This window comes from Rhinopithecus roxellana, chromosome 15 (assembly GCF_007565055.1).
Source record: "Rhinopithecus roxellana isolate Shanxi Qingling chromosome 15, ASM756505v1, whole genome shotgun sequence".
In the NCBI taxonomy this organism is placed as follows: domain Eukaryota; kingdom Metazoa; phylum Chordata; class Mammalia; order Primates; family Cercopithecidae; genus Rhinopithecus; species Rhinopithecus roxellana.
Genome location: NC_044563.1, coordinates 54,544,996 through 54,571,323, shown reverse-complemented (window position 1 = coordinate 54,571,323; position 26,328 = coordinate 54,544,996). Strand labels below are relative to the sequence as shown.

Below are 26,328 nucleotides of genomic sequence, written 5' to 3'. Positions count from 1 at the left end.
GTGATTTCTTGCTTCTGAAAATAGGAAGGTTGATTTGATGTAAAATATCCAATCACTAGTAATTAATTACGTTAATTTTGCCCTTGTTCTTTAATTAAAACAATGTCCAAAGTCCTTTTAATGACAATGTGTATTACGATGATACTAAAATTTCTTACCAAAGTCCAAAACACTGGTTTTCTACATGACTCTTCCAGGTAAAAGTGAGTTATCAGCAGAGCAGTAAATAAAATACATTCACATTAATCCTCAAGTGACTTCTAATCTAGGGGAGCACTGAAAGGGTTACATTCATAGGATTGATTTAAAGGCAACTTCTATAAACAGCAGTGACTTAAAAATAATTCTAATTTACTCTAAATTCTTTCTGGCCAGGCAATTAACACAGGAAAGAGAAAAGGTCTTGATTTTCTACTAATTTGTGTCTTGCAAAAGAATTTTTTTTTTCCTTGAGACGGAGTCTCTGTTGCTCAAACCGCAGTGCCGTGGCGCTATATTGGCTCACTGCAACCTCCACCTGAATTAATTTTTTTAATTCAGAAAACATCTATTGGCACCACAGAAATCTTGGAGTTACAATAAAAGTGAACTCTATGTTATAAAAGGACAAGTCGAGATTGGTGAGCAAAGCTGAAAAAACCAGCAAGAACACCTTCCAAGTCCTCTACCACTTGAAGTTAACGATTCCCTTCATTTTTGTTCCTCTCTCCCTCCCCTCCAGCCCCATGAAACATGGACTTGCAGTCCACAGAGTCCAGTGGAGGCGCTGAGCAGCTGGAGAGTGACCCATTACACTGTGCCATTAGCACAGAATTGTTCTAGGCTGGGGTCTGAGGAAACCGACATTCTCTTCCACTCTGCACCCACAATAGGCCACCGCAGGGGACCAGCTGCTGGGACTCAAGAGCCGTGGACTCTGGCTGCTGGAACCTGCTGTTTCCACTGTAAGCTACCATATAGTGAACATTTTCTACGTATTGGGAACCGTTGTAAGTGGCTTTCATGTTTTGTTTTTGTTGTTGTTGTTGTTGTTTTTGAGACGGAGTTTCGCTCTTGTTGCCCAGGCTGGAGTGCAATGACGCGATCTCGGCTCACTGCAACCTCTGCCTCCTGGGTTCAAGCGATTCTCCTGCCTCATCCTCCCGAGTACCTGGGATGACAGGCATGGGCCACCATACCCGGCTAATTTTGTATTTTCAGTGTAGACGGGGTTTCTCATGTTGGTCAAGCTGGTCTCGAACTCCCGACCTCAGGTGATCCGCCCGTCTCGGCCTCCCAAAGTGCTGCGATTACAGGCGTGAGCCACCGCGCCCAGCCGAGCCTGGTTTGTTGTTGTTGTTGTTGTTTCTAAAAACAGCGTCTCACTCTGTGGCCCAGGCGCGGGGTGCAGTGGCGAGATCTCGGCTCACCGCAGTCTGGAACTCCTGGGGTCTCCAGTTACCTGTTGTTTCCTCTTCACGTAGGAAGAGTGCATGTAACAGTAAGACACAACTCTTTCATATTATAGGTAAAGAGTTTATGCCAAAGGTTATAGATAACAGTCACACGCCAAAACTAGGCTACAATTCGAAGAATCACCGCTCAAGTTCTGGAAAAAAGAGGTGATAGTTGAACAACACTGTGAAGGTAATCGATGCCACTGAAACACGCTTAAACTGGTTAAAGTGGCGAATTTTGTCTGGCATATATTACCACCATTTTTAGCAATGTTTTTTGGCAGGTGAAGAAAAGCAAGGCTCCAGGAGGCCCTGCGCACGGGTCTACGCCCACTAACTCACCCGCCCCCTGCGCCGTGTCTCCCTTCTCAATTTCAGTCGCCCCATTGATAAAAACGAGGTGGCTATCTGAGGTGGCCTTTAGCGGTCTTTCCAGCTCCACGGTTTTACAGTCTGGAGCCGGTAAAGAAAAACTCCAAGGTCCTCACTTCAAAGCAACCGTCGGAGCCCCGCCGCGCCGCTCCTCTCCGCCCCGGGTCCGAGAGCGGCCGCCCGCAGGGGCGCAGAGGCCGCAGCACGCGTGCGCAGTGGGCACCAAGAGCGCTGCGTCGTCCACGCCGCGCCCGGCCCTCCGTCGCCGCACCCGCCTGCAAGGCCCTGAGGGAGGCGGCGGAGGGCGGAGGGCGAGTGCGCTGAGGACGAGTGCGCGGCGGGCTCGGCTGACCGTTGGCCCCTCGGCCGGCGCCCTAGCCGACCTCCCCTCGCCGCCCCGCGCCTCCCCGCCTCCCCGGCTCTGGTTCCAACACCCCAGCCCCGAGCTAGGGAGGCGGGGAGGACTCCCCAAGTGTGCCGCCCCGGGGCCTCCCGCTCGTCCCGCCCCGAGGGGCGTGAGGAGGGGAGGGGCTGCGGACTTCGGACTCGGGCCTGGAGACTGCCTCCTACCCAGAGCGGGAGCCCGCAACCCACTCAGGCGGCGACAGAGCCATGTCGCCGCTGCTGGGGCTCCGGCCCGAGCTGCAGGACACCTGCACCTCTCTGGGACTGATGCTGTCGGTGGTGCTGCTCATAGGGCTGGCCCGCGTGGTCGCCCGGCAGCAGCTGCACAGGCCGGTGGCCCACGCCTTCGTCTTGGAGTTTCTAGCCACCTTCCAGCTCTGCTGCTGCACCCACGAGCTGCAACTGCTGAGCGAGCAGCACTCTGCGCACCCCACCTGGACGCTGACGCTCGTCTACTTCTTCTCGCTGGTGCATGGTCTGACTCTAGTGGGTACATCCAGCAACCCGTGCGGCGTGATGATGCAGATGATGCTGGGGGGCATGTCCCCAGAGACGGGCGCGGTGAGGCTATTGGCTCAGCTGGTTAGTGCCCTGTGCAGCAGGTACTGCACAAGCGCCCTGTGGAACTTGGGTCTGACCCAGTATCACGTCAGCGAGAGGAGCTTCGCTTGCAAGAATCCCATCCAAGTCGACTTGTTCAAAGCGGTCATCACAGAGGCCGTCTGCTCCTTTCTTTTCCACAGCGCTCTGCTGCACTTTCAGGAGGTCCGAACCAAGCTTCGTATCCACCTGCTGGCTGCACTCATCACCTTTTTGGTCTATGCAGGTTTGTCATTCCCACTAAATACTTGGCACTTCCAGAGCCTCTATGACATGAGGCTGTAAGTTCTTTACTAAAATACATTTGAAACCCTCTATCACGCTATGATGTAAATGCTGGAATCCCCGTTATTCTAACCATTTTGCAGCCCGTTCTTAACCAGTAGGGCCGACACATAGCGCCTTTATGCAGTGCTTTTTTGAACACCCAGAGAAAGGAGCCACCTCTGTGCTGAAACAGATATTGTGAGATATTGCCAGGGGTTCACATATCCTACAAGGGGTTTGTTTTAATGGTAGAAAGGAAAGATAACTTATTTATGCCAAGGTGCTATTGATCCTTTCGGATACTCTTACTGAAAAATGATCCTGGCTTTACAAAGTTCCTTTCGATTTAAAACACAAGGCACATGATTGGTTAGTATAACAGCGGAGAGTAGGAATTTTGTAGTTCCATTCTAGTCCTATAAATTACTTAAAGTCATTTCTTATTTCCTTAATTCATTTTGAGTTACGAAATTTCTTATTTTAATCATTCATTTTGAGTTATACATGAACTTTTAAGTGACCTATCAAGAAAAATGTGTTTAAATGAAAACTTGCTTCAAATTAAAAATGCTTTTTAAAATATAACTCCTGAGAAATCTGTTGATTTCTTTTAAACCATTTATTTACTTTGAAAGATCTCAGATGCAGTGGGCAATCTAGTCCTAAATGGGAGGAGGAAATCCAAAACACAAGTATTTAATGATGAAATGTGTCATGTTAAATGCGTACAACAGAATATATTTATTGTGGCTACATCTAAATTATAAAAGACTGGAGGCAGAAATTACAACAAAGGAAATTTGTGGTAATAGTTATCTTCTGCCCATTAAAAGTGAAACCATGACTAGAAGCAAACTTCAAGATTATAAGGACTCCTAAACATGTACTTGACCTTCTAGGGTAAAAATGAAAGCCTTCAGCCGGGCGCGGTGGCTCACACCTGTAATCCCAGCACTTTGGGCGGCCGAGGTGGATGGATCACCAGAGGTCAGGAGTTTGCGACCAGCCTGGCCAACATGGTGAAACGCTGTCTCTACTAAAAATACAAAAAAAAATTTAGCCGGGCGTGGTGGCGGGCGCCTGTAATCTCAGCTACTCGGGAGGCTGAGGCAGGAGAATTGCTGGAAACCGGGAGGCGGAGGTTGCAGTGAGCGGAGATCGCGCCCTTGTACTCCAGCCCGGGCAACAACAGTGAGAATCTGTCTCAAAAAAAAAAAAAGAAAGAAAGAAAGAAAGAAAGAAAGAAAGAAAAGAAAGAAAGAAAGCCTTCCCAATCAATTTCCCCTTCTTTAGGTGTAGTGCCACTTTTTAAGTAGGCATAAATGGAAATAAGTGGTGTAGGAGAGTGAAAGGGACCGGGCGCGGTGGCTCACGCCTGTCATCCTAACACTTTGGGAGGCCAAGGCGGGTGGATCGCTTGAGCCCAGGAGTTCGAGACTAGCCTGAGCAACACAGAGAAATCCCATCTCTACAAAAAATACAAAAATTAGCCGGGCGTGCTGGTGCGCACTTGTAGTCCCAACTACTTGGGAGGATCACCTAATTCCAGGAGGTTGAGGCTGTGGTGAGCTGTGATAGTACCACTGCACTCCAGCCTGGGTTATAGAGACCCTGTCTGTCTCAAAAGAAAAAAAAAAAAAAAAAAAAAGTGACAGGTACAGGCATATTTGAGGGATTGGTGAGTAGTTGCTTATTTATTGAAGTGTTAGATTTTAGCTAAAGCAGAAACATCCCCTGTATATGAACAAAATTGTCACTGCAAAAAAGTTATGCCATGGTTTACCTCTGTATTTCTACAATTAAAAGCAGTAAAAACTTAAAAGAATTTTTAAATCAATAGAACATCAACTACAGTTGGATTTTTCAAAACCTATGTTCCTCTTCCCTCTCTTGATTAGCCTGAAGTTGATATTCTTTCTCTACTTTTAATACATATTTATGATTCCATAGATAATACTGTATAAGCCATTCCCTATTTTATCAGTGACAAAAAATTTGAGAGAAGAGACACAGATAATATTTGGAGTTATAGATCCAGTCATAGATATAAGGAAAGTTATTAGAAGGAATCTGTAAAATATCAACTTAAGAGATCAAAAATACTGCCCTTTTTTTCTTGAAATGAGGGTACTAATTGATGTGGGAGAGGGAGAGTATAAAGGGATCACTAGAGCAGTGGTTCTCTCTGTATTAAAATCACCTGGGGAGCTCTTTAAACATGCTTACTTATTCTGGGCTCACAGATTAAAATCCAATTGCTCTGGCAAGGGGCCTAGGCAGTGACGTATGTTAAACCTTCACAGGTGATCCCATTATGAAACCAAGGTAAAGAAGCACTGCTTTAGGAGTCTAGACCTGCACTGTGCAATTCAGTAGCCACTAGCAGCATGTGGTTATTTACACTTAAATTAACTGAAATTAGATTCAAAGTAGCCACATTTCAAGTGGTCAGTTGTCAAATTGTGATGTAGCTAGTGGCTAAAGTATTGGACAGTGCTAGACTCTGTTTGCCTGGGTAGAACAAAATAGACAATTGTTGATTACTACTAGTTACAGAAATTTATAATGCAGTATGATCTTCCCTTTTTTTGTTTTCTGCCAATATAAGGGAGATAAGAATATTCAGTTGTCAGCTGTTACAGGCCAAGCATTTTGCTAGGTAATTTATGAGAGTTATCTTAATCAATCCTTACAAGAACCCATCGATGAATACATTCTTCCCATTTTAAGTAAAGTAAGTGAGGCCCAGAAAAGTGAAATGACTTGTCCAAGCTTACATAACTAGACTGTGCTAGAACCATGGTTCCAAATGGCACTAAAGCTCATACAGATTCATTATCAGCATTTCCACAGTGTGCTCCTCAAAAGTTACAAAACTAGACACAATTGAATATATTCAGCCATAAAAAGAAATGAGTTATGATATATACTACAACATGAATGAACCTCAAAAATATTATGCTAAGCAAAATAAGCCAGACACAGTAAGACAAATACTGTGTGGCTCTACGTACACAAAATGTCTAGAATAGGTAAATTCATAGAGACAGAAAGTAGAATAGAGTTACCAGGGACTGTGGGGAGGAGGAGGAATGGGGACTTACTGTTTAATGGGTACAAAGTTTCTGTTTATGTTACGAAAACCTTTCAAAATGGTGCTGCTGGTGAAACAGCATGGTGAATGTAATACCAATAATACACTTAAAATGGCTAAAATGGCATACTTTATGTTATATATATGTTTCACCACAATTTATACAATTTTTAAGTTACAAAATGATGTTCCCAAATAAATTTGGCAGACACTGGATTAAACAGGTTTTCTAATTGTAAGACTTCATAGAGCCTTTACTATGCTTCTATGTATTGTGAAACTCCAAGAGGAGGATTTGGAGCACAGTTTTTCAAACTTATGAGATCGTCTTGTCTAGGAGCATATAGCAGAAGAGAACATACTTTGGGAAATGCTGCACTAAGCCCCATCTCTCCCTTTCATTTTCTATGGCTATAAGTCATAACTTTGGAACAGAGTTGTTACAAATAGGACTGTCTTGGGACAGTTGGCTAAGTCAGGCATCATTACAAGTTATTTTGAATGTCTTTTTTAAACTTCTAACATACTGCAAGTACAGATTTGACAAAGGTGCATATTGGGAGATTTCTTTAATCATTTGCATTTTAAGGGCAGTCAGAAGTCACCAATACAGAGTACATCAAAATAACTGATTATGTATTTTAGGATTACAGAACATAAGCGTCCAGCAACATAGCCACAGGCTCCTAGGATAGCCAGTGACCAAGTGTCTGTGTATTTATTGATTTAGCACCCCAAATTTTGATGGACACATGGAGCCTCAGTTATGTCATTACCATGTATCATGTATTAGCTGGCTCCCCTAATAGTGTAAAAAAAAAGAAAGAAAGAAAAAGCTGTGTGGTTTATTAACATATTAGAGCTATAAACTGTTAATCAGATTTCAAGCAGATCTTTTTTTGGGTTCTGGAAAAAGTTAGTTCAATGAACAGTTTGAGAGAGCTGCATTCATTTTTATGCATAATTAGATATTGAAAAACATGTGGGCTGGGTGCGGTGGCTCATGCCTATAATCCCACCACTTTGGGAGGCCAAAGCAGGTGGATTACCTGAGGTCAGGAGTTTGAGACCAGCCTGACCAACATGGAGAAACCCCACCTCTACTAAAAATACAAAATTAGCTGGGCATGCTGGTGCGTGCCTATAATCCCAGCTACTCAGGAGGCAGAGGCAGGAGAATTGCTTGAACCTGGGAGGCAGAGGTTGCAGTGAGCTGAGATTACGCCATTGCACTCCAGCCTGGGCAACAAGAGCAAAACCATCTCAAAAAAAGAAAAAAAGAAAGAAAAACATCTGTTATTTAACACGTGTCAATTGTCTTTATTACCGCATACTGTTCATTTCTTTCATAGAATTTTAAATTATATTGTTTTCTGACACAACGCCTGTTTTCCTCTACCAGATGATAAGCTTTGAGTCTATAGACCACATTTGTTTTATTTGTCATAACGTATATCAAGATCTTAGCATAGGACCTGGTACAAAGTAAATAGTATTTTAAGAATAAGTGAACAAACTAGCAAATATTCTGTTTACTCTAAAAACTTGTATAGAAAGAAATAATATAGCAGGTGTGGTGGCTCACACCTGTAATCCCAGCACTTTGGTAGGCTGAGGCAGGCAGATCACCTGAGGTTGGGAGTTTGAGACCAGCCTGACCAACATAGAGAAACCCTGTCTCTACTAAAAATACAAAATTAGCCAGGCGTGGTGGTGCACACCTGTAATCCCAGCTACTAGGGAGGCTGAGGCAGGAGAATTGCTTGAACCTGGGAGGTGGAGGTGGGAGGATCCCCTGAGTCCTGGAGGTGGAGGTTGCAGTGAGCCAAGATCATGCCACTGTACTTCAGCCTGAGCAACAGAGCAAGACTCAGTCTCAAAAAAAAAAAAAAAAAAAGAGAGAAGGGAACATATGTTCTTTTTAAATAGGAGCTATTATCAATTTACAAATGAAAAACACCTTCAAAGGTCCAAAATTTATTTTGTTATGCCAGTATAATATAGTGGTTAAGGCTGGGTGTAATGGCTCATGCCTGTAATCCCAGCACTTTGGGAGACGGAGGTGGGTGGATCACCTGAGGTCAGGAGTTCAAGAACAGCCTGTTGATTCATAATCTGAATCAACATGACCACCCATAGCCTATTCATTAGCATCATTACTCTACTATTCTTTAACCAATTCAATGCCAACATGGTGAAGCCCCGTCTCTCCTAAAAATACCAAAATTAGCCTGGCATGGTGGCGGTCGCTTGTACTCCCAGCTACTTGGAGGCTGAGGCAGTAGAATTGCTTGAACCTGGGAGGCAGAGGTTGCAGCAAGCTGATATCACACCAGTGCACTCCAGCCTGAGCAACAAAGCGAGACTATGTCTCAATTTAAAAAAAAAAAAATTATATATATATATATATGTATGTGTATATATATGTGTATATATATGTGTGTGTGTATATATATGTGTATATATATGTGTGTGTGTATATGTGTGTGTGTGTGTGTGTGTGTGTGTGTGTGTGTGTGTGTATATAGTGGTTAAGGCCAGGTATGGTGGCTCATGTCTGTAATCCCAGAACTGGGAGGTCAAGGCAAGAGGACTGCATGAGGCCAGCAGTTTGAGACCAGTCTGGGCAATGTAGCAAGACCCTGTCTCTGCAAAAAGTGTTTTAACTGAGCCAGGTATGGTGGTGCACACCTGTAGTCTTAGCTACTTAAGAGGCTGAGGCAGTAAGATTGCTTGAGCCCTGGAGTTTGAGGCTGTATTGAGTCATAATTTCATCACTGCACTCCAGCCTGGGTGAAAGAGTGACATCTGTTTTGATTAAAAAAAAAAAAAAGACTGTGCCCTTAGGCTGGGTACTTATTTTGGGCCTCACTTTCCTCATCTCTAAAATGAGGAATACTATCTCATAAGACTTGTATGAGGAATAATAATTCAAGTTTGTAGCATAGTACCTGCCATATACGAAGTGCTTGGGAAATAGTGACTTTTTGTTATTATTTCCCTCTATATTTCCAACAGGATTCCAGTATAATTTGATCATTTTTGCATATAATTTGATCAGTTTTATTGCTCACAACTCCTTCTGGGATAAATTCAGGAAAATGTAAGTTGTAACTTTTATAAAGAAATTTGTCCATTGCAAATAAGTCAAAGATTTTGGTACAAATCCCTAGATGTTCCCCACAACATCTGAGAACAGTCTAATGTCACTCTTCCAGGTCTGTAAGAATAACAACTAATTTGAAAACAGGCCAGGCACAGTGGCTTATGCCTGTAATCCCAGCACTTTGGGAGGCTGAGGTGGGCGGATCGCTTGAGGCCAGGAGTTTGAGACCAGCCTGCCCAACATGGCGAAACCCAGTCTCTACTTAAAATACAAAAATTAGCTGGGCATGGTGGCTCAGGCCTGTAGTCTCAGCTACTCAGGAAACTGAGGCATGAGAATCACTTGAACCTGGGAGGTGGAGGTTGCAGTGAGGTGAGATTGCACCAGTGCACTCCAGCCTGGGTGACAGAGTGAGAATCTCTCAAAAAAAGAAAAGAAAAGAAAACAGCTAGCTAGCTAGCTTAGTTAGTAACATTAGAATATCAACAGAATACAAACCAGAAATGAAAAGTGGAGTTTGGAGATGCAAACTTTGAAATTATTTGCCTAGTAATGTCTGGGAGTAGAGATTGAATTTGGGGAAAACAAACAGGCTTGTCATTAGAGAGGTATTTTCAACTCCTGACAATGACATTTTATCAGAGCTCATCATGGTCTGATAACACTCCTTTTGCTTTGCTTACGTGCTCATTAAAATGGGTGCTCTGGAGAGGGAAGACAAATATTCCAGTTACTAGAAAGCTAGCTTCCACTCTAAATTAATAAAGAGACCTTCCAGCTTCTACATGAGTGTTAGGTGATTTTAACTAGTATTCTTCTGTCACAGAGAATTTTATTCCCTTCAGGAATACTGAGAAACTTTAGCACCTAAAATGGCCAGATTTGAGACTTAGCCTCTGGCTATGGTTATTTCACCAAATCCATGCTGTCCTCTGACTCTTGGCAGTGGACTAGCTGGATCTCCCGGTTATACCTCTTCTTCAACATGCATGATTGTCATCTCCCCTTCAAATGTCAATAAATAGTAACTTGTTTTTGGAAGCCACCTTCTGATAGTTCCGTGCCTGATGATTCTTTAAAAAATAATTCATGTTTAATGACACATTACGTGATATGTTCTTTATGTAAAAAATTCAAAGACTGAAGTGCCTTTTGACTCCATCCTCCATGCCTCCGTGCCTGCCTCCTCTCCTTCCCCGTCTACTCTTACTTCTAGGGTAATCCTTGTCTCTGATGTTTGTGTTACAACCTTCCAAACTGTTTTTGTTGTTGTTGTTGTTGTTTGGGGGTTTTTTGGGATGGAGTATTGCTCTGTCACCCAGGCTAGAGTGCAGTGGTACAGTCTCGGCTCACTGCAACCTCTGTATCGCAGGTTCAGACGATGATCCTGCCTCAGCCTCCTGAGTAGCTGGGATTAAAGGCGACCGCCACCACACCTGGCTTGTTTGTGTGTGTGTGTGTGTGTGTGTGTGTGTGGTTTTTTTTTTTTTGAGACAAAGTTTCACTCTTGTTGCCCAGCCTAGAGTGCAATGGCGCAATCTTGGCTCACTGCAACCTCTGCCTCCTCAAACGATTTTCCTGCCTCAGCCTCCGGAGTAGCTGGGATTACAGGCATGCGCCACCACGCCCAGTTAATTTTGTATTTTTTGTAGAGACAGGGTTTCTCCATGCTGGTCAGTCTGGTCTTGAACTCCCGACCTCAGGTGATCCTCCCGCCTCAGCCTCCCAAAGTGCTGGGATTACAGGCATGAGCCACCATGCCTGGCCACACCTGGCTAATTTTTTTTTCTTTTATCTTTTTCCTCCGGAGTAGCTGGGATTACAGGCACCTGCCACCACACCCACTAATTTTTTAAAAAAATATTTTATTTTTTAAAAAAATTATACTTTAAGATCTTGCTAGTTCTTTGCTACAATAAACAATCTTGTAGAGCTGCGTGCAGTGGTTCCTGTAATCCCAGCACTTTGGGAGGCTTAGGCGGGTGGATCACGAGGCCAGGAGATCAAGGCCATCCTGACTAACACAGTGAAACCCCGTCTCTACTAAAAATACAAAAAATTAGCTGGGCGTGGTGGTGGGCGCCTGTAGTCCCAGCTACTTGGGAGGCTGAGGCAGGAGAATGGTGTGAACCTGGGAGGCGGAGCTTGCAGTGAGCCAAGATCTCGCCACTGCACTCCAGCCTGGGCGACAGAGCGAGACTTTGTCTCAAAAAAAAAAATATATATATATAGTGTATATGTCTTCTCATACACAAATACCAGTGTTTCTATAGGACAGCAATTCTCAACTTGGGGACAGTTTTCTTCCCAGGGGACATTTTTGGTTGTTACAATGTGGGGAGAGGGAATAAGCCACTGCCATCTAAGTAGAGGCCAGGGATGCTGCTAAACATACTACGGTGCACAGGACAGCTCACAACAAAGAATTATCCAGTAAGACATTAAAGCCAATGCCATGTTTTTGGCTTTTGTTAACACAGAACCCACACCTGACATGGATTTCTGTATCAGTTAACTATTGCTGTGTAACACACCATTCAAAACTTTTTTTTTGTTTGTTTGTTTGAGATGGGTTCTCACTCTGTCACCCAGGCTGGAGAGCAGTGGCACAATCTCAACTCACAGCAACCTCAACCTCTGCAGGCTCAGGTTATTCTCCTACCTTAGCCTCCCAAGTAGCTGGGACCACAGGCATGTGGCACCACACCCAGCTAATTTTTGTATTTCTTATAGAAATGGGGTTTTGCAAGGCCGGGCGCGGTGGCTCAAGCCTGTAATCCCAGCACTTTGGGAGGCCGAGACGGGTGGATCACGAGGTCAGGAGATCGAGACCATCCTGGCTAACACCGTGAAACCCCATCTCTACTAAAAAATACAAAAAACTAGCCGGGCGAGGTGGTGGGCGCCTGTAGTCCCAGCTACTCGGGAGGCTGAGGCAGGAGAATGGTGTTAACCCGGGAGGGGGAGCTTGCAGTGAGCTGAGATCCAGCCACTGCACTCCAGCCTGGGCAATAGAGCGAGACTCCGTCTCAAAAAAAAAAAAAAGAAAGAAAAAGAAATGGGGTTTTGCTATGTTGCCTGAGCTGGTTACAAACTCCTGGGCTCAAGTGATCCAACCGCTTCAGCCTTCTAAAGTGTTAGGATTACAGGCATGAGCCACCATGCCTGGCCCCAAAACTGAGAATAACTTATTTTTCATGATTCTGTGGGTTATAGATGGGCAGTTCCTCCGAGATCACTCATGTAGCTGCATTCAACTGGACAGTGGTGAGGCTGGAAAGCCCAAGGCAGCCTCACTTATGTGTCTGGCAGTTGTCAGCTGTCATCTAAGATGCCTCAGTTCTCTTCCGTGTGGCCTTCCATCCTCCAGCAGCCCAGACCAGCAAACTCACATGGTCACGGCATTCTTCTAAGAGAGCAAAAAGTGGAAGCTGATGCGTTTATTGAGACATGAACCTAGAATTCACACAGCATCACTCCTACCACATTCAGAATTCACATAGCCCTACTCTGCTCCATTCTATCTATCAACACAAGTTGCAAAGCCAGCTCATTTTCAAGAGAGGGAAAGTAGACAACCTCTTGGTGGAAGAAGCAGCTACCACTAAGTCACCTGATCAGAACTGCTGTGTGAGGATGAGAAGATTAGGAAGTGAAGTCGTTTGAGTTTTAGGATGGTGTAAGACTGATCGGTGGTGTTCATCTTAGATGCAGTGGAAAACCTTCAGTATACCATGGCCTTGAATACTGAAGTAAACTAATTGAGGGTAATGATTCAGTCCATTTTTATCAATACATGCCTAAAAGTCACAGGTCATTTATATTATCATAGGTCATATTACGTTATATTGTAAATGTCTGTGTGAGTCTTTATCTTTCTGCCCATGGTATCTAGTACACAGGAACTCAGTAAGTTTTTGTGGAATCAAACTGAAATGACTAGCTGCCAACCAGACAATTCTGTTCACCCTTAGCAGTTGCAGGTTTAACATTCCAGGATTTGACTATTCAAGAATGATTCTGAAGGTCCATGATATCATTTATAATTGCTGAGTTATGAATATGAATCATGCTGTGAGGCTGGTATGCTAGAAAAAACTCGTAGCTATTGAGTGAGCTTAGTTCATTGCTCAATATCTTCATCTCGACACAGCTTCATTGTTCTCGGCCTATTCAAGTGTGAAATCTCAGTAGTGAAATCTTATGAAAGGGCCACTTAATTTCCATGAAAACAGGCTACAGTGGTGCACGTCAATAATAAAACTTGTGAAGATCTCAAGATCTATCTCTGTGGCTAAGTAAAGGAGGCAGAGGTGTGCCTTGGAAAGCTTCCACTTGGAAAAACTGCTGAAAATGTCACCGTCTGAGGGATGCTCTTAGGCTGGACTTTGAAAAGCGAAGACACAGCTCTGTGGAGTACTGCTGGACAGGCATCCAGCCTCCTCTACTGTTCCTTACCTGTGTGGTCAGACTACAGACTCCTAGGCCCCACATCAGAGAGATACCCTGGGTGCAGAGCTGGAACACACATCCTAAAAAGTAGCCAACAGTTATAATTTCTGCTTATCTCTCATGACTACTCCCGGTCACTTCTTTTTTTTTTTTTTTTTGAGACAGAGTCTCGCTCTGTTGCCCAGGCTGGAGTGCAGTGGCCGGACCTCAGCTCACCGCAACCTCCGCCTCCCGGGTTCACGCCATTCTCCCGCCTCAGCCTCCTGAGTAGCTGGGACCACAGGCGCCCGCCACCTCGCCCGGCTAATTTTTTGTATTTTTAGTAGAGACGGGGTTTCGCCGTGTTAGCCAGGATGGTCTCGATCTCCTGACCTCGTGATCCGCCCGTCTCGGCCTCCCAAAGTGCTGGGATTACAGGCTTGAGCCACCGCGCCCGGCCGCGGTCACTTCTTAAGGGTTCTGTTGACAAGTGAAAATGATAAAGCTTTGGTCTGTTGGTCCATTTTACCTTTTCTTTTCAATACAAAGTTATGCTTGTACCCAAAGGATCTTGGGGCATTGTATCTATTTAACTATATTTTCATTTTACCTTTCTTATTATTCATTCATTTAAACTGATGAATGTTCAGGGCAGCCAAATCTATTTTATAAAACTGTAGGAATAGTAATAGAGCACATTAACTTTCAGTGTCCACTTTATAGTCTATAGGAAAAGCCCTGGGTTCAAACTTTAATGTCCTTTGTCTTTTTTTTTGTACCTGGCATATAATCTATGATTATAGTCTAAAACATGCCAGGTGATTCTGCAAAGGAAGATCACAGACTAAGAATACCGAAAATAAAAGTCACATTAAGTAACCATTTATTTCCAGTTACAAGAAAATGTAAGATAAATCATTTGGAATCACTCTGCTTAAAATCTATTACAGGAGGAAGTCTAACAGGAGCTGTATTTAATCCAGCTTTGGCACTTTCGCTACATTTCATGTGTTTTGATGAAGCATTTCCTCAGTTTTTTATAGTATACTGGCTGGCTCCTTCTTTAGGTAAGCATATTTTAATTTAATATGTCGGAAGGATTAGGGTATTTTAAAATATGATATGTGTATATTATTGTAACATGTCAATTTCCAAAGCCAGAGCAGGCACAAAACAGAAAATGAAAAAGGTAGTTAACATGCCTGAAATGATACTTTGTGTAGTATCCTTTAAAACTGTTTTTATCTTTAAAGAAACAGTATCTAGTTAAGGGTAGTCAGTTTCAGATACGCTATTACTTTAAGAAACCTTGAGATCTGAGCACCAAAAAAGCAGAGTGTTTACTTCCCTTCAAATACAATCTTTTTTTGTTTTTTTGCTAAAGAAATTTGTTTTTTCACATTTGTGATCTCCAGATAAAGTATCATTTAGTTCATTTGACTCATTTTGCAGAAAAGCATCTCATGAAACAGTGAATACCTGTATTAAGTATAGTTTAAAAGTCATCCACAAGTTACATTCCTGTTATTTTTATTTTATTGTTTTTGTTTTGCTTTTTTTTTTTTTTCGAGACAGGGTCTGTCTTTGTCACCCAGGCTTGAGTGCAGTGGCATGATCATAGCCATAGCTCATTGTGCTTGAACTCCTGGGCACAAGCAATCCTCCTGCCTTAGTCTCCTGAGTAGCTGGGATGACAGGCATGTGCCACCACACCCAGCTAATTTGTGTATATTTTGTAGAGATGAGGTCTTGCTATGTTGCTCAGGCTACATTCCAGTTATTTCTATTTGGATCAGATATATAAACTCTTTATAAAGATGGGTCAAATAACACACAAAATTATACAATATACAAAAAATTGTTATGTGTTTCTTATGCATTACTTATATAAAGTTATCAGCATTTCTTGATTTTGTTAAGTCATCTGTTTTAAGCCTGGTTATAACTCATAGCTGTAAGTGAATATGAAGATGCTTGGCCCTCCATTAATTCACTCTTCTTTTTATCCAGTTAGCATATTGTTTCTTGTTAGTCATTTTCTTTAAAACATACACACACATACACAGAAGGGAACACAGAAGGGAAGTGCCACAACAGGTTTGAAGAGTCAATCACACTTTACTCTTCCTGTTTACCTTCCATTCCTCTATCTCACATTTATGTTATTGTCATGCTCAGTATCATATTGTTATGCTCAATGATATCTATAGGCCTCAACATAGAGTATCAAAGAAAAATTGGTTTTAAATGCTAGTAATATAACTTTTGGTCAGTTCTGAGTGCTAGTATTTTCCAATAACGTCTTTAAAGAAAAATTTTCTCTGTTTTTAGGCCGGGCGTGGTGGCTCACGCCTGTGATCCCAGCACTTTGGGAGGCCGAGGTGGGCGGATCACGAGGTCCGGAGATTGAGACCATCCTGGCTAACACGGTGAAACCCCGTCTCTACTAAAAAAAATTAGCCGGGCGTGGTGGCGGGTGCCTGTAGTCCCAGCTACTCAGGAGGCTGAGGCAGGAGAATGGCGTAAACCCGGAGGTAGAGCCTACAATGACCCCAGATCACGCCACTGTACTCCAGCCTGGGTGACAGAGAAAGACTCCGTCTCAAAAAATCCATTTTAAAGTTAAAAAGGTCACTATTGTAAAGAAGTTAAGAAGTTAACAAGGTCTAATTGGGCAGGCCTACTTGTAGTTTTTATATGAAAAAATTCCCCCAGTATGTCTGGAGACTAACATATATTAACATGATTTATTTGTTAGCATGCTCCAACTACAATTGTAATAGTAGGCTAAGGCAGAGGTCCCCAACCTCTAGGCTGCAGACCAGTACAGTCCGTGGCCTGTTAGCAACCAGGCCACACAGCAGGAGGTGAGTGGCAGTCAAGCTTACAAAGCCCATCTCCTGTCAGATCAGCGGTGGCGTTAGATTCTCATAGGAGCATGAACCTTACTGTGAACTCAGCATGTGAACGATCTAGGTTACACGCTGCTTATGAGAATCTAACTAATGCCTGATGATCCAAGGTGGAAGAGTTTCATCCCAAAACCATGCCCCCAGTCCATGGAAAAACTGTCTTCCAGGAAACCAGTCCCTGGTGCAAAAAAGGTTGGGGATCACTGTGTTAAGGAATTATTTCATCCATTACTTGACAGAACATTAAAAAGTGTAGCCAGGTAGGCTGGGTGCGGTGGCTCATGCCTGTAATCCCAGCACTTTGGGAGGCCGAGGTGGGTGGATCACCTAAAGTCAGGAGTTTGAGACCAGTCTGGCCAACTCTACTAAAAATACAAAAATTAGCTGGGCGTAATGATGCGTGTCTGTAATCCCAGCTACTCGGGAGGCTGAGGCAGGAGAATCGCCTGAACTCAGGAGTTGGAGGTTGCAGTGAGCTGAGATCGCACTATTGCACTCTAGCCTGGGTGACAGGAGTTCAAGCCTTGGCCTGCCAAAGTGCTGAGATTATATTTATGAGCCACCATGCTTGCCTGAGATCAAACATTTTCAAATTCATATGATCCTTTTTATATTTAGCTTGTTGAAAATATGTATTCCAAGATTCTTACTTGGTCTAAGGACCCCTACCTTTTAAAATAGACCCAACATAAAATTTGTATTATATTTTTGGTTTAAAGAGGCATGTTTGTATATTTCTTTCTGAGATTTATGAATTAGAATAAAGGCATCCTTCAATATATGTAGATAAAAGACATGTATGTGAATAAATGATGATTTTTAGAATACTGCGTTCTAGCCTGCCATTGAATTTTGTCATATATTGAAGTTACCTTCTCACTGGAAAAAAAAAAAAAAATGGCTCCAAATGAAATAAAGAAATAAAGCGACACATTATATAACTCTGAAAAGAATAGGAAAAAATAAATTATAAATTAAAAGAATCATTCAGAGTTAAGAGATGAGGAGTCCAAACTAAAAATAAAAACAAAAACCCCAAAACAAACACCACTCAACTACCAAAGTTACATTAATTAGGCAGTGCTGGGGGAGTGAGACAGAGGAAAGAGTAACCCCAAGATATCCACCTTCTTTCCTTTCTTGACCAAGCAGGAAGCAAACTCTTCTTGGGAGTCATAGTCCATATTCTTTCTTGTTTCTCATCACAGCAGAGATAATTATAATTCCTCTAATGGCCCCTGCCATCTTCCCAAATTAAAAATTTAGAAAGGTGACTATAAGGATGCATATGTGGCCTGGTGTGGTAGTACATGCATGTAGTCTCAGCTACTTGGCAGGCTGAGGTAGGAGAATCACCTGAGCCCAGGAAGTCGAGGCTGCAGTGAGCCGAGATCTTACCACTGCACTCCAGCCTGAGTGATGGGAGTGTGACCCTGTCTCAAAAAAAAAGAAAAAAAAAAAAAAAATATATATATATATAGTATTCTCTAGTCTATACATTTCATACAGTGAAAAGTGGAAAATTCTATTTGCTTCTATGAAAGTACAATTCCATTTTTGGAAAAAAATTTAAATGTAATATCTTATTTTCTAGTTCTGACTTTATAAAAAATGACAAAAAAAATTGTGGGTCAGTTAACATAAAGGTTGTTTCTGATATATTTTCATTTAAAGCCTTTGGTTGCAAACAGACTCATCTTTCACAAATATGTTAAGGTATCTGGGTGCTTGCAAAACCTTAAGGTTTTTTGTTGTTGCAAACAAGAGAACATAATTTCAAATGTGCATGTGACAAAACTTGTTTTCAGTCTGAATTTAAACTGATCTAGGGCTCTAAGCCTGAATACATTCAGATCAAGATGAAAAATTAACCACTGCAGATTTACTTTTCAGGATAGTGACTTGAGCCCTCACTCTCCTTAGTCCCTATTTCGCACTGAAAAATTGACCAATAGCTACATGCCAGATTTCTCTGTTGTAATTCTCAGAAATGAAGAGTACTAATATGTGAATTTTCAAAACATTTTGGGCTGGGTACAGTGACTTACGCCTGTAATCCTAGCACTTTGGGAGGCCAAGGCGGGTGAATCAAGAGTTCAAGACCAGACTGGCCAACATAGTGAAACCCCGTCTCTACTAAAAATACAAAAATTAGCCAGGCGTGGTGGCAGGCGCCTGTAATCCCAGCTACTCAGGAGGCTGAGGCAGGAGAATGGCTCAAACCCGGGAGACAGAAGTTGCAGTGAGCCAAGATCACACCACTTCACTCCAGCCTGGGCGAAAGAGCGAAACTCTGTCTCAAAAACAAACAAATAAACAACAATTTTGTATTATATTTAAGATTTAAACTTCCACCATCGACTGAAATTTTGTTTTAGATATTTTATTTGCTTGACACATCTCTAAAAGCGGTTGTCAGTTAAATAAGGTTGAGATAAAAATGAAAAAAAAAAGCTGTTAATGGTTGAGATTAATGAAAAAGGAGAGACTGGAGGAAGTAACCTAACATTGTTTTTATTTGAGCATTCTAAGTGAAAACTCCGAATGCTTTCAGTTGCATTATTCTCCAGGTATGTCCCTGGGGCACGGAGGGAAGGGAGAGTGTTACCATTTTAAAGAGAAGACAATGAAGACCCAAGTCTAGGGTTTCTTACTTAGCAAGTCAGTAACAGAGCCAGAACTAAAACTATACATCTTTGGATTTGGTTTATCCTTTGAATTCATTAGATCCTATTGGTTTTGCCAAATGCATACTGTTTTTAAGGATTCACGGTTGAAGAAAAAATAATCTGAGAATATTAGATTTAAATATCTAACATGTTTCACGTAGAATTGATGTAACAATTCTTTAAGCATAGCTTTCCAAACAGCTAGGTATATAATTGTATAAAATTTTAAAATATACCCTCCTAGTGATTATGAACTTCCTTAAAGATTGTTTTTTATTTTACTGTATTTTGTCTTTCAGGTATATTGTTGATGATATTGATGTTCAGCTTTTTCCTTCCATGGCTGCATAACAACCATACAATTAATAAAAAGGAATAAATACTGTTACAAAGACTCAGACTAACATACAGGACAGTCCAGCTGGATGTGATAAAGATTTTATCACCTCATATGGAAAACACTGGCTGCACTGGATTCATCAGTGTTAACTTCCTTTGAGGAAGCTGCCTTATAGTTTTCATCACTGGGACTTAAACAAAAAATTACTGTGAAAATGAGGTATCCTGTACTTCTCAGTTAAGACTTGTTCTTTGAGTGATGTATTAAATGCTGCTAGAAAAGCCTCATTACATTAAACATAAATCAATCTTAAATGGTAATTGTTAACTTTGATGAAAAATGAGTACAGGATGAGAAGGGAAGTAGTGGTGGTAGTAAGACCAAAGAATTTGTGTATCAAGTGTCACCCAAATGAACAGAATTTTTAACTGTAAGTACAACCCATCAACTTACAGAACTGGCGAGAGGATACTTTCAGCCACCACCTCACACAATGATACCATCAAGCAGTGTCATCTTTCAGCAGGAAAGTCGCTTTTAGAAGTAGAATATAGGCCGGGCGCGGTGGCTCAAGCCTGTAATCCCAGCACTTTGGGAGGCCGAGACGGGCGGATCACGAGGTCAGGAGATCGAGACCATCCTGGCTAACACGGTGAAACCCCGTCTCTACTAAAAAATACGAAAAACTAGCCGGGTGAGGTGGCAGGCGCCTGTAGTCCCAGCTACTCGGGAGGCTGAGGCAGGAGAATGGCGTGAACCCGGGAGGCGGAGCTTGCCGTGAGCTGAGATCTGGCCACTGCACTCCAGCCTGGGCGACAGAGCGAGACTCCGTCTCAAAAAAAAAAAAAAAAAAAAAAAAAAAAAAAAAAAAGAAGTAGAATATATATTCACTCACATATAAGCAATTTCCTACATTTTAAGTACATTATAATCTAATATCTAAAATATTTTCTCTAAATAGACCATCTCACTAGCTCTAGCCAAGTGGTTATTCTTTAATAGAATATACTAAAACAAAACACCCATACGAAGTCAGGATTTAAACTTTTCACATTCTCCTTTGAGCCAACAGCTAGCTACCTTATGAAGCAGGGAGGGCATGTATTTTTAATCTCCATTTTACAGATAAGGAAACTAAGCCTAGATGGGTTTGCTGCCCTGGCTTAGATCACATAGAGCCAAATACCATCTCTAGTCTTTGACTTCAATCCAAATATTCTTCTCGGTCATGATTATGACTAAAGGGAAATCAAGGGTTCATAGAAATATTAAATACTTATAATAACATTAAAACTTGTTTAGAAATTAGTTTTTGAGATTTAAAGAAACTTCCAGTTTTACTATATTAGAAGGCTTCTTTTATTGTATGTGGTCTATTTTTTTATTAAAAGTTCAGGCCATGAAAGGTTAAGTGTGTTTCCCTTCAAAGGAAATTCCATTATCAGAGTTAGAATTGAAAGTAAAGGCTGGGCGCGATGGCTTACACCTGTAATCCCAACACTTTGAGAGGCTGAGACAGGAGGATCACAAGGTCAAGAGATCGAGACCATCCTGGCCAAGATAGTGAAACCTCGTCTCTACTAAAAGTACAAAAATTAGTCAGGCATGGTGACGTGCACCTGTAGTCGCAGAGCTACTCAGGAGGCTGAGGCAGAAGAATCACTTGGACTCGGGAGGCAGATGTTGCAGTGAGCCGAGATCATGCCCAGCCTGGCAACAAAGCGAGACTCTGTCTCAAAAAAAAAAAAAGGTAAAATAATGTAAAATAATATGGGGTGAGATATAATCCGTTTGAGTAATAATCAGTTAACAAACAACTGATAATTTGCCAGGTAATTTAAGTGATGCTTGGTGATCAGCTTGTAGACGGTAACTCTATTTATATCTGCAGACTGAACAGGTGCAGCCTTTTGCCAAGTCTACCCAACAAGGCAGCCAGCTTTGTATTTTAAAAAGCAGAGTTCAGTCAGGCACAGTGGCTTATGCCTGTAATCCCAGCATTTTGGGAGGCTGAGGTGGGTGGATCACAAGTTCAGGGGTTCCAGACCAGCCTGGCCAAGATGGTAAAACCCGTCTCCACTAAAAATACAAAATTAGTCGGGCGTGGTGGCAGGCACCTGTAGCCCCAGTTACTTGGGAGGCTGAGGCAGAAGAATCGCTTGAACCCGGGAGGCGGAGGTTGCAGTGAGCCGAGATCACACCACTGCACTCCAGCCTGGGCAACAAGAGCGAAATTCCATCTTATTAAAAAAAAAAGCAGAGTTCACAAATGTGACTAAATGACTAAATGCAGTCTCTGACCTATTTTATTTGGCCCGCACAGTATTTTTTTTTAAAGTCAAAATTAAGTAAAATCTATAGTTCCAGCTGCTCTCAGAAAAATTCCAAAGACCTTGCGATACTAGGCCCGAATTCTGCCATACAACACAAAATAATGGTTGTTCCCTTTAAAATGGTCCCGTCTTGCAAACATGAAGCTAAGTTTCACTTACTGTTTCATGGCTGTTTTTCTTATAGGAATGTGTCTTTTTACATCTTTAGCATGAGGACTTCTGTGGGTTAAGAAAAATGAGTATTAATCTGTGCAAACGCCTAACCCTCTGTACTTCACCTGTCAGACTTTGGAGTTTGTGACTTCTGATGGCATTACTACCTCTACAGCCCTCTCAAGTAGTGGCTATTTTCTCTCCCACACTTAGTATACCACTGTGCCTGGAGGCAGAGTAGATTTCCTTGTCCTCATTGCTGCTGCTCATCCATTCTCCTCTGCTTCTTCCATTAAAAACATGTCATCAGTTACCTGGGTACTTGTTGCAGTCTTCTAGTATATAGTCCCCTCAATTCCCCTTTGTTCCTTTCAGATCTTAGTTCCCGTCTCACTCTCTTACCACCACCACAGTTGTACTTCTTGGTGACAGATACAAAGATGATCCTTCCAGCTTCGTGGCCTTGGAGTTCACTGGATCTCTCCTTTGGTAATTTTGTCTTCTGCTTTGCCTCACCTGCAATTTTGGTGGTAACCTTGAACTTACTACCAATAACTGAAATATTATATGAACTCAGACACCCTGCTCTCCAATCACTGACCCCTTTCCAGCTCAGTCTCTTTAGGACCCCATCTCCAGTGAACCTTTGACCCCCACGTGGAACTTCTGTTCATTGATAACATCACTTTTTCACATCTCTCACCCCTCTCAAGTAGCCTCTTTTCCTTAAGCAGCTTACTTGGCCAGTCATCATCACATGCATATACCCTTAACTCCCTTGCTCCTCTATCTCATACTCACAGAGCTTAGCCTCAACTTGATTAAATCCAACTGTTTGCTTATTCCATGCCTGCACATGTGCAACAGAAGAGCAACTTTTTTTTTTTTTTTTTTTAAGATTTGGGGTTGTAGTAGACAGCTGTACATTTTTTGCAATCCAGCATCTAAGCATCCTTCTTATCTGGCGTAATCCACTCCTGTGAGCATCTGCATAGGAGCAGTGTCCTTCTATTGTAGAAGCTGAAAGGCCCAGATACTCCTTCTGCCCTTGGCAATGAAGACACACAGTGCCAACCAGAAGTTTGTATCTTAAGTGTGGTGACTCATAGACACAGGGACAATCAAGAAATCAGTCTAACAGCAGCGGACGAATCGTAACATCTAATGTAGATTTCATCTTTTTATAAGCCTGGTTTATTTCAACTTTCCTGTCCATTTAGTGAGCTACCAGATAGCTTTCTAATAAAAATTTTCTGCTTAGGCCGGGCACAATGGCTTATGCCTGTAATCCCAGCACTTTGGGAGGCCAAGGCAGGCGGATCACTTGAGGTCGGGAGTTCGAGACCAGTCTGACCAACATGGAGAAACCCTGTCTCTACTAAAAATACAAAATCAGCGGGGTGTGGTGGCACATGCCTGTAATCCCAGCTACTCAGGAGGCTGATGCAGGAGAATTGCTTAAATCCGGGAGGCTTAGGTTGTGGTGAGCCAAGATCATGCCACTGCACTCCAGCCTGGGCAACAAGAACAAAACTCCGTCTCAAAAAAAAAAAAAAAAAAAAAAAATTCTGCTTAGTCAGATTTGGATTTACAATCATAATTTGGGTTGATACAGGGTCATAATTTTATGAACATAAATTGCTACGCTGTCCTCATATTTGTACTGTTTACTATAGAGGCTTAGACTGCTATATTTTGTGGGAATATAAGCACCTTTTTCTCCTTGTCAAACCCACTGTGTGCCTAGAAACTAGATATTCAAGTACATTAAACCTGTTTGTAGAGCAAGAGTAGAGATTTGCAGTGAAGGTGTGAGGTCCTATGAGAAATAAGTATAGATTTCATGATGTCTAATTGCTCAGTGGATTTTTAAACTTCAAGCTAATCAGATGTATTCTAAATAGTGAGTTGATATATTTGTAGCTGCTGCTTTCTGTTACGAAAAGGATTACTACTATTAGTTAACAACTACCATTACTGAGCTATATTCTAGGCACTGTTGTTCTAAGTGCTTTATGTGTACTAGTGATTCATGTAATCTCCAAAATAATTCATTTTTTTGTCATTTAAAATTATGAAGTTCCCCTACTGATTTTACTTATGTAAATATAAACAGAGTGAGATGTTAGTGGAAATATGTTCCAGCTTCTTCATAAAGGGATGGCAATAATTCTATGAGGATCCCCATGAGAGACAATGCTTAGAATTCAGTTATTTGTCACAAAAGATGAGTCCCAGATATGGATTCATCCATTCTATACTTTTAAAACAGGATTTGCATGAGAATCAGGTATATAATAGTGAACCCATCTGAAATCCTGCAGATAAATTCTATCTAAATATCTATTATCTCTGAGCAGTAATCATACCTGTCTTCTAAAAGTAAAGGACTATACAGATTGAGTATCCCTTAAGCGAAATTATTGGGATCAGAAGTATTTCAGATTTTGGAATGTTTTTAAAATTTTGGAATAATTCGCATTATACTGGTTAAGCATCCCTAATCCGAAAATCTGAAATCCAAAATGCTCCAATGAGCAGTTCTTTTGGGCATCATGTTAGCACTCAAGAGTTTCAGATTTTGGGGAATTTCAGATTTCAGATTAGGAATACTCAACCTGTATATTATGATCATCTGCACATAATCTCTCACCTTTACCAATATTGAGGAAGCTCCTAACAGAACCTCAAAAATACATAACCTTTTTTTTTTTTTTTGAGACGGAGTCTCGCTCTGTCACCCAGGCTGGAGTGCAGTGGCCGGATCTCAGCTCACTGCAAGCTCCGCCTCCCGGGTTCATGCCATTCTCCTGCCTCAGCCTCCCGAGTAGCTGGGACTACAGGCGCCCGCCACCTCGCCCGGCTAGTTTTTTGTATTTTTTTTTTTTTTTTTTTTTTTTTTTTTTTTTTTTTTTTTGAGACGGAGTCTCGCTCTATCACCCAGGCTGGAGTGCAGTGGCCGGATCTCAGCTCACTGCAAGCTCTGCCTCCCGGGTTCACGCCATTCTCCTGCCTCAGCCTCCCGAGTAGCTGGGACTACAGGCGCCCGCCTCGTCGCCCGGCTAGTTTTTTGTATTTTTAAGTAGAGACAGGGTTTCACCGTATTAGCCAGGATGGTCTCGATCTCCTGACCTCGTGATCCGCCCGTCTCGGCCTCCCAAAGTGCTGGGATTACAGGCTTGAGCCACCGCGCCCGGCCTTGTATTTTTTTTTTAGTAGAGACGGGGTTTCACCATGTTAGCCAGGATGGTCTCGATCTCCTGACCTCGTGATCCACCCGTCTCGGCCTCCCAAAGTGCTGGGATTACAGGCTTGAGCCACCGCGCCCGGCCTCTTTTTTTTTTTTTTTGAGACAGAGTTTTGCTCTTGTTGCCCAGGCTGGAGCGCAATGGCGCAACCTCAGCTCACTGCAACATCCACCTCCCAGGTTCAAGGGATTCTCCTGCCTCAGCTTCCCAAGTAGCTGGGATTAGACGTGCCCCACCACCACACCCAGCTAATTTTTGTATTTTTGTAGAGATAGGGTTTCACCATGTTGACCCGGCTGGTCTTGAACTCCTGACCTCAGGTGATCAGCCTGCCTGCCTCAGCCTCCCAAAGTGCTGAGATAATAGGTGTGAACCACTGCACCCAGCCTCTATTAAGGATTTAAACAAGTTTATCGCCTTGGCTCACTGCAACTTCTGCCTCCTGGGTTCAAGCGATTCTTGTACCTCAGCCTCCTGAGTAGCTGGGATTACAGGTGCCCACCACTAGGCCTGGCTAATTTTTGCATTTTCAGTAGGGACGGGTTTCACCATATTGGCCAGGCTGGTCTCAAAATCCTGACCTCAAGTGATCTGCCCACCTCAGCCTCCCAAAGTGCTGGGCTTACAGGTGTGAGCCACCACGTCTGGCTGGGACCATATCTTAATGAATACATTTTTTAAATGATAGAACCTAGAACAGAGAACCACTAACTCTAGCTTTTAGGAACATTTAGATGACTTACATTTTGGAAGGGAAATGTCTATGTACCTTTAAAGTGTCTCTACATCAGGAACACAAAAAGAAAACAATTACAGCAACCCTAAAGTTAGGCTCAAATGAAATCAATAAATATTGTCTGGCTGATCATTATACATGTTATCTTTTAAAAGCCTGGCCTGCTCTTTTTTCTCAGCTTCTATTTTCTCAACGCTACAGTTCTAATTTACTATTTAGTGAATTA

At 42.4% G+C, this 26,328-nt stretch overlaps 1 protein-coding gene across 1 annotated transcript; it reads left to right on the top strand.

Annotated features, from left to right (window-relative positions):
- The first annotated feature begins 2,075 nt into the window (after positions 1 to 2,075).
- On the top strand, positions 2,076 to 19,948 carry AQP11 (aquaporin 11). The gene is made up of 3 exons (XM_010365784.2): positions 2,076 to 3,039; positions 14,662 to 14,778; positions 19,592 to 19,948. Exons 1-3 carry the CDS (start codon positions 2,421 to 2,423, stop codon positions 19,669 to 19,671), a joined length of 816 nt encoding a protein of 271 aa, XP_010364086.1. The 5' UTR covers positions 2,076 to 2,420; the 3' UTR covers positions 19,672 to 19,948.
- Positions 19,949 to 26,328: the final 6,380 nt, after the last annotated feature.

Excerpts from the sequence above, each read along its gene's own strand:
- AQP11 (XM_010365784.2), top strand. The coding sequence starts at position 2,421 with ATGTCGCCGCTGCTGGGGCTCCGGCCCGAGCTGCAGGACACCTGCACC. Across the intron at positions 3,040-14,661 it reads CACCTTTTTGGTCTATGCAG|GAGGAAGTCTAACAGGAGCT; the intron begins GTTTGTCATTCC and ends AATCTATTACAG. Across the intron at positions 14,779-19,591 it reads CTGGCTGGCTCCTTCTTTAG|GTATATTGTTGATGATATTG; the intron begins GTAAGCATATTT and ends TTTGTCTTTCAG.